Source organism: Carassius auratus, chromosome 18 (assembly GCF_003368295.1).
Source record: "Carassius auratus strain Wakin chromosome 18, ASM336829v1, whole genome shotgun sequence".
Classification (NCBI taxonomy): Eukaryota; Metazoa; Chordata; class Actinopteri; order Cypriniformes; family Cyprinidae; genus Carassius; species Carassius auratus.
The window spans coordinates 11,410,671-11,419,760 of NC_039260.1; the positions used below are offsets into that span (position 1 = coordinate 11,410,671).

Genomic DNA, 9,090 nt, shown 5'->3' on the forward strand with positions numbered 1-9,090 from the left:
GCACACATGAACGCTGGCTGTCAGTGAACAGATGGTCTGTTAGGGCTGAGGTGTAGATTTGATCATCTGTGGGCTAAACAAAACATAAGCCTAAGGAAGACTCCTGCTTTACACATTCAAGAGCTGAGGAATCTTCTGAAGAGATCCTGGTCTAATCCTCCATCAAACACACACACACACACACACCTCACACCTCTCTTCACCGCCCATTTCTGAGGCAGATCATCACAGATTTGTGTGTTTAGGGAGAAAATTTGCAACACTTTTGAGTAACACAGCAGAAAACCCCTATATATCCATATGAATAAGAATTTGAGATGCTTAAATGCTCAACACACCACAGCAGCCTCTAAACCAGTCTTTAGTGAGAAGAACAGTTTTAAAATCTAAACTTTTTTTTCCAATATATTTTTAAAAACAAAGGATCCATGAGAGGGATTGAGAGGGGTTCCCCAAAGAACGTTTCAGTAATCATTTCCTAAAATAACCTTGTTTTCTTTCTTAATGTGAGGAACATTTTAATGGTTTCCCTTTTTTTATATTATAAAGAACCTTTCATAATCCCACAATATAACCTTTATTTTCAAGAGTGTGAAAAAAAAACTTCTTTTGAAGAGTGTAAAATTGATTACAGAAGTGATGAATTGCTTTTATGCTTCATGTGCAACACACACACACAATTCAGGCAAAGATGAAGTAGGACACATACTCTCTTGCTCTCCCTCCTGAGTTTCAGGAGCTTATAGTGGTGAAACTATAAAAGGAAACTGCTGTTATAGCCTGGAACCCGAATACCCCCTCAAATGCACTCCAACACCACTGATGCTATTCTCTCTCTATTTTCAACACCCTTAAGGAGCACAGTAAAATCTGGAGAAAGCTATCCGTTAGCATTTGTCTTCATCTCAACGGCAGTTGCTTGGCTGGCGCAGGACCCCCTTTGAAATATGCCGTCTTTGGCCCTGGGCACTTGTTTGAGTCAATCACCTGAGCTGTAAATGCCATGTGATTCTGGAACTGCATGAAAATGCTGCCATGAAATCGTTGATTGGGTGATGTCTCTATTAGAGCAATAGGGGTGTCACACTACTTTTATATCACAGCTCTTAGCATGAAAGAGAGGCATGGCATGACAAAAGGAAAAAGAAACTTTCGGTGAAAGGATTCCCCCATGGACCCACACTGTTGAGCCCTTCAGAAAACTGTTGTCTCTCGAGTGACCCACACATGCTGAGTCACTGTATGGATTACAGGAATCACACACTCTCCACACAGCACATAATACTGCAACATTAGCTCTGAAATACATAGAAAGAAAATCTCACATTACCTGCACCTGTTATGATGTTATTGTCATACATGCAGATAAAGAAAATCAAACATATTTCAGTAAGAAAGCCCAAAAAAAGATTGGATGCCCTGTTGGTAACCCATTTAACTCTTGTATCCTGAACTTTTCAAGGGATTTAGGATATCGTTACTATATTTATTGATTGCGTTGTGAAAAGTCCAGAGCCAGACTTTAATGGAAGTCTGCTTAAACAAACCCTAAATAGCAACGGTTATTTATTGCTATGCCTAGCTTATAATTACATTTTCCAAATGGAAAAAGAAGATTCGGTAACACTTTGGTTTAGGGAACAATTCTCAATCACTATAGTTGCTTATTAGCATCAATATTACTAACATATTATTGGCTGTTTATTATTATTTATAAAGCACATGGTATGCCTGACCATATTTTAGATTCCTTAATCTTGCCCAATACCTAAACTTAACAACTAGACCTACACAACTAATAATAAGCAGTAATTAGGAGTTTATTGAGACAAAAATCTTGAATAGTTAGTAATAGTTTAATAGTTAGTTAACCCTCTGAGAGAAAATTGGACCTTAAAATAAAGAGTGACTGAAGATTCTTTCAGAGGAAAATGACTCTATTGAGACAATTATTATTTATATTCTAGTATGTATTAATCAGATGAATTGTTTTCATTTTCATTTGAGTTTTTTTTTATATGTTTTTTAGCTTGGTTCATGTTTTGTTTTAGTACTTGAACTTAATCGTATTTCTTTTTTTTTTGTATTTTGTATTATTTTCATTAAAGTTTTTAAGTTTACGTCAAATCTAATCTTTATATTTAAATGTGTTTTAGCTTTATTTCAATCAACAAAAATAATTTCTAATAGTTCTAGTTAAAGGTTTAAGCGAAAATATTCAATTTGACTTGAAATAACATGCACTGTTCACAATAAGTATAGTGAAATAGGGTCCGCAAATTCACGTTGACAGAATATGTTCTCTCATATCTGATTTGGGTAAAAAACTATTTTGAAGTGTACTACATATACAGTACTCCTCTCTCCCGTCCACTCATCCCTCACCTCTTCAGTCCTCACAGTGATATAAAACACAGAAAGTGAAAGTGGGAGTTTTGAGAGGACGAGGTGGGTCACCTCTACCACAAACACACACACACACACACACACACACACACACACACACACACGCACAAAGAATTCATGCTTCACGACAGATGACACTAAACTTCAACCATAAAACAACCGAAAATAATAATTTATTTAATGAAAAGAGCTAAATGTCCAGACATAATGTGTTAGAACTTTAAAATCTTGTGATAGCTTTAAAGACTCATTTCCGCAAGACTCCTTCCTTTGCAACATCAATACACAAATCTCTGTTGACGCATGTGTGGGCACAGAACAGCTGTAAGACTTTGTTTTGATGTCTCGTGAAGATTATAAAAAGTTGACCTTTGATCATAATGGGATTCTCTGCAGCATTGTCATCCACATAACACTCTTATTAGCATTCCCAAAAGAGGCATGAGGGTGTATTATGAGATATCAGCTGATCCCTCTGGACAAATGGATTGACGGTCTTCCAGACAGACGTCTCTAAAGTCAATGAAATGTTGCATCCATTGCATCCATTTATAAAACTGATAACCATAGATATGCATAGGTAGATTTGACCGCTCCATACACGTCTAAATATCTACCATCTCGGAACAGACAATCTGTCGTCACTCAATAAAAATCTATGAGTTTCAAGATGCCGCAACATTGCAGAGCCACTGGATGTAAAAAAACAGGTGAAATTTTGAATTCCTGAAGAAATTCGATACACTTTCACAGGTTGTTGTTTTATATGAACTGAATCAATATTACAAGTGAAGGTTTTTTTAACAATTTTACCTTTTAAAATGCAGTGTTAGCTAATGGCTTTGCCTTGTATTGAGTTAGTTTAACAAAATCATCTGCTGAAGTCTGTTGAAAACATAGATATTAATACACGCATAAAACTACGGTTGCAGACATAAAGGCAACTTGTTCTTGGACCTACTTTGACCAATCAAATATGGCTTACATAAATAACTATTTATTGAACACTGGTACCTTTCACTTTCATTATATTACTGTTGCTGCCATTTTAAGAGCAATGAAATAAAATGGGTCTGTGCGTACAGTGACTTTACTTCGGTCAAGGGGATTTAGGATGTTATAGGACTTCTATAAGACATTTGATAAAGTATGATTCTGAACCTGTTCATATATTGTGCTTTTTGGAATTAGTGCCAAAAATGGGACCAATTTATTTTCTAACAAAATGTCAAGGCCTGTGGTTTAAGTTGGAAGAGTAAAAAAATGTCAATCCATATTTTCAATTACATTTTCTATTTCATTAATATTTACTTTTAAGTTTTCATAAATCCTTCTTGGAAATTGGCTGAGGCCCCCTAGTGGGCCCAAGCCCCATGTCTATTTTTGTTTATTAAAAAAAAAAAATCATATTTTTTTACTTAGCGGTTAAAAACTTTGACAATCTCAGCTCCAAATCATCCACTTGATCCTTCTTCTTCACAATCTTTCAATCTCCTAGTGCCACAATTGCTGTAGAATTCCAATCCTGCATGTTGTTTCTTTTATTTTCTTCTCATTTGTACTTTTCCCTCAAACCTCTGGTTTTGTCTGTACTGTATGTCTGGCCCTATAGAGTGTCTAAGCAGTTCGCTGCTCGCTTACGCTCTACTTCAGTTTGAGAGATGTGGGGGCAGAGGCCAGCTGTCCCCCCTCAAGGAGCTGGCCCGCTTGTTGCGTCTTTCACTCCTGTTCTGAAAGTCTCTCCTTTCCTGAGGTAAAAATAGCTAATGATGCATACAGATGCACCAGCCGCTGTCTATCCACACTCACTCACGTACCATCCATCAAATGACAGAATCTTCTAGAAGAATAAGTGGAAAAAAATGCAGCATACATCATGAGCTCACAGTCAGCAACAATAAAAACAGGATATGTCCCTGATAGAGACGTCTAGGCGATAGGCAGCCTATCAACTCCTTGGGCAGGCCAAAAGACGTGGACCACCATACAAAATGGTCAACTAAAGACAGGGTGAGAACCAGGCTTGCAAAAATGTCCATCAAAAATTGTACAAAAAAACCCATCACGGTAACAATTCAACAAACCAGCCCAATGAATGAGACCAAAAATGTGTATGGGGAAGTTCACAAAATATCTGTTACAGTGCAATCACATTTACCATTATTTAATTTCGGATTCCCTGGCGAAATCCAGCCATTTAGATAGAAATCTACAAAGATCGGAGACTCCTTTGGAGATTTCCCTGCACAGATTTTCCAAAGGGTTCAAGATGTTCACGCGAATTTGGAAAACATCTTTGTTTGAAAGTATTTTCACACAGTACATCACTCCAAAATTGCTAATTTTTGCATTTTTGCATGCAAAATTTCACTAATGATATCATGGTTTAAGCGCCTTATTGAGCATGCATTCTTAAAAACAAACTAACAAACAGATCACCAATCACATGCAGGGACATTTCTAACACTTTAACTACATTAATGATGTCACCAAATGTTCAGGATTGATGGGGACCACATAAAAAAAAAGTTTACGAATCTTGCATTTTACTACTTAACCACTAGCTTAAATATTGAAAGGGAAACATGAGCGCCCCCTCTGTGTCTATGCTGGCCCTGTATACTCAAACATATCCATCATGCACAGGCAATAACTAGCTAAAACTCTTACGTTGAGATATAACTTTGGGACTCCCCCAAAAAAGCATTATTAAAAGAATTATTATGAAATCAAAATAGGTCAAGAAGGCATTACTTACCGTCCGTAGGAACTGTATCTCTTCATCTCCCCCTTCTCCCTCTGCCATCCTTCTCCGAGGGTTATTTGCAGCTCCTCAGGAGAAATCAGAAAATCCTTCCGTTTTCTCTTCAGTGTGTTTCAGTGTCTTCTCTCTCTCTCTCTCTCTCTCTCTTTCAGTGTGTGTGTGTGGGTGTGCTGGAGGACAGCATGAGTCCTGAAGCTCTCACGGTGGAGTGAGAGAGAGTGACAGAAGATTCAGAGCTGCTCCTCTCTCTTTCTCTCTCTCTCTCTTTCTCTCTCCCCCTCAGCTTCCTTGCTCTCAGATCTCGTGGATGGTGCTCTACCTTCTTACACATTCACACCGCAACCATATTTGCACAAGAGGGCCACCCCCTTTGCCTAAAACTGATCCTCCCACAGGTCTAGTGAGCTATAAATGGCAAATGTGCTTGTGTGTGATGATGTCTGGAAAAGACACTAAGACACACACGCGCATACTCAGCCATACGAGAAGCCTGAATTACATCAGAATGAATCAGACAATGACATCCGTTTAGTTTGCTGAACTTGTGATATGTTTCGACATTATTTGTGCAAAACAGACAGTAATCTGCTTGAGGACAAATGGAGTCCTATTGTGAGCTGAACACAGCCGGATATATTGGGTACATATGTGTGCTCAGCACGCTCTGTGACTGAAACAGAATACAATCAGCGAATTAACAGCTAAACCGAATGGAATTTATTTCAGTCACTACATTTGAATATGAATGTACTGTTAATATATATATATATATATATATATATATATATATATATATATATATATATATATATATATATATATATATATATATATGTTTTGAATATATTTTAATAAATATAAATATAATATACATTTTATACAATTACATAACATGTATATAAATACTATGTAATTATATAATATTTATTAATGATAATATAAAATTAATGAAATTGTGAAGAAAAAAAATAATTGGGAAAGATTAGGATACAAATGATTAGAACACAATAATTTGGATGAGGCCGTATGATTCCTTTTTATTATAATGCTGAAGCATTACATTTACTTGCTTAACCTTCCTTTGGAAATAAAAGAGTGGTATAAATTATGAAACTACGTTAAATTATAAAATATACTGTATAAACATCACATTTAAATGATGTGAGTCTGGAACAGGAATGTAAGTGATAAAAGAAAAATCAACACAAGGGAACTGAGCCAGCAGGCCAATTAAACAATCAATTAGATAGATAGATAGATAGATAGATAGATAGATAGATAGATAGATAGATAGATAGATAGATAGATAGATAGATAGATAGATAGATAGATAGATAGATAGATAGATAGATGTGTAGCAGAAATACAGATGGATAAGACAGCCAAGGTATGTATATTTTCAATCATATATTGTCCTGTTCTGCATCCATAGACACACACAGAAACCACTAGTCGGCTAGACAGTCTGACAGCTGCATAAGCAACACACCCCTAAAATTACTCTAGGAAAATACAGTCAATGTGCTGCACCCAACCACACACACTCTCTCTCTCTCTCTCTCTCTCTCTCACACACACACACGCACACACACACACACAATCACACACACACACACACACACGCAAACAGGCCACACACACATACAAAAATGACAGCTGGCATCACTCCTCACCTCCAAAATCTCCATCCAAGTGTCATCTCTGAGCGTGTCCCTCCTCTCTCCTAAGTCCACCTGCAACTACCTCTGAGTATGGAGTAAGAAGGATGCTGATGGATTTCGGGGGGTCTTCTTGGCACTTCAGAGAGCATGCTCAGACAGCACGTAATGAAGACCGGGAAGCCGAGTGCATTCGCTCAGGTTTGCTGCGTGCTGCCCTGTAGTCGAGTGAAGCGACCGCTAGATGGCGTCGTAGCATCTCACAAACTCTCACACATTCTCACAAACTCACTCCGGAAATAACAATGAAGCTAGACCTACAGTTATTTGCAGCATCATAGGCCTATTTAAATGTGAGATAACTAGGTTACTATGGTGAATAACACTAATTTAGACTACCATTTAATAAACCGCTGCCTGATGTATTCATATTCTGTAGTCGAATTGCCAGCTTCACAACGTGTTTTTAAATGAAAAGCGGAGACTGGTCACCATTTATTTGAAGTGTTTCACCGTTTTAATCACCTTGTAGCTGTTTGGTTTTCTCCTCACCTGAACAGTACTGCCCTAAATCAATTTTAAATTAATAGGCCTACAAGTGTGTGGAAGAATTAGTTGTGTTAGTGTATTATATTTAAAAGGGCACATAATATACATTGTGAGAGCTCTTTAAAACTGTGAATAAGTCGTATAAATATTTACAAGAACGTTTGCCACATTACCACAGATTTGACCAGCAATAGCCACAGTCATGGGTGTCGCTAATGGGGGAGAATGGGTGACAGAGTGCATAGTGCCCAGAGGGAGGTTTGTGGGACCTCCTCGATTGCAAAATGAATGTGATTTTGTGATCGCGAACTCCCCACTCAGTGATTTTGAAGGAGCCCCATAGAAAATTCAGTGCACAGGGCCTAGAATGATTGCCCTGACCATAGTAACAATGGTATTTTGGTGCAAACGGTGGCTAGCATATGGGAATTTTGTGTTCTGAATGACTTAACAGATGAAGCAATTAACAGCCTGTTCAGGCTTGATACAACCAGTTTCTGTTTAAAGTCATTGAGTAACCTGAAGGGACATTTCACTTTAATTTCTTTTGATACCGTAGTAATTTTAAGCACTAAAAAACTGAAGGCAGATGATGGGTGCCTATGTGGTTTCTTCAGTTATGCAATCACAATTGCAGAATTTGCAGCAAGAAATTTACTGAAGATACTGGTCGAGCAAGAAAAAATACATATATTTACAGGAGAACACAAGTTTAGCTTCACCTGTTACTGAAAAAAAAACACATATTCTCTCAGAAATAACTATGGACTGTAAGTTCTTCTTACTATGTGAAAGTTTTAGATTAGCTTAACCATTTTGAGGAAGTAAACAAAGGTGGAGTGATGAGCAAGGGCACTTTTGCAAGTTCATTTGTGGTGAAAAAAAAAGGTCAGAAAAAAACATAACAGCAACTGCAACAACCCCAGACATATCTGTGTCCTCTTTATTACAGAACAGGCGGCCCGCGTTTCACAGAATTGATATTCTAGGGTGTCATTCTGAAAGATGGCAGATGATTCATTCACACCCATCCTTCAACTGACAGAAGCCCCCCTCGTCTGGCTTGTATGAGAATCCCACCTCTGTGTGAAAACACACTCACACACACACACAAACGCACACGGGCACAGGTTCCCACAGAGTTTAAATGCAGACACACGCACGAACACACATCCAGCAGTCTTTCCTATCATCTCCCCTCTCCTCCATCCTCAACAAGGCATCCTTTCAGTGTCCCGCTCCAGCTGCACGTGGAGGGATTCAACCATGGAGACACTACCTTACTGTTAAAGAGAAAAAAAGAAGGGATGAAGGCTATGAAAAATGGACCCAAGGCTAACAAAGAAACAGATACAGCAGGTACAGACACGCAGCTATTACCTATGACAACTTGTATGCAGAAATTCGTGGAAAACACAGCCGAAAGGCTCAGTCATTCATCCCTAGCCTAAAGGCAAGGAACTGGTTCAGACTAAAACAAAGCTGAAATGTGTGTAAAAACACACAAGTGGGAAGCTAATGATAACAAATTTGGTCTTTTGGGACTGATTTCACATTGCGATGTTTGTTTGGACACTTGTCAGTTTTCAATCGGCCTCTCAATGATTTCTACTTCGTATTACTTACTCTCACACTCTTTCAGAAGAGCTCAATCCCTCCCTCTCTTCTCTCTCACTCACTTTTTCCCCTCCCTCTGTCACACAAGCACACAGA

General features: G+C 38.0%; 1 protein-coding gene across 17 annotated transcripts in view; it reads right to left on the bottom strand.

Annotated features, from left to right (window-relative positions):
- The window catches only part of ryr1b (ryanodine receptor 1b (skeletal)), a 98,094-nt gene extending 92,615 nt beyond the window's left edge, over positions 1-5,479 (bottom strand). For all 17 annotated transcript variants that reach the window (XM_026287630.1, XM_026287621.1, XM_026287615.1 and 14 more), the window contains exon 1: positions 5,165-5,479. In XM_026287630.1, coding sequence (XP_026143415.1) covers positions 5,165-5,212 — 48 coding nt within the window. In that variant the 5' untranslated portion in view covers positions 5,213-5,479. The remainder of the gene's footprint in view (positions 1-5,164) is intronic.
- Positions 5,480-9,090: the final 3,611 nt, after the last annotated feature.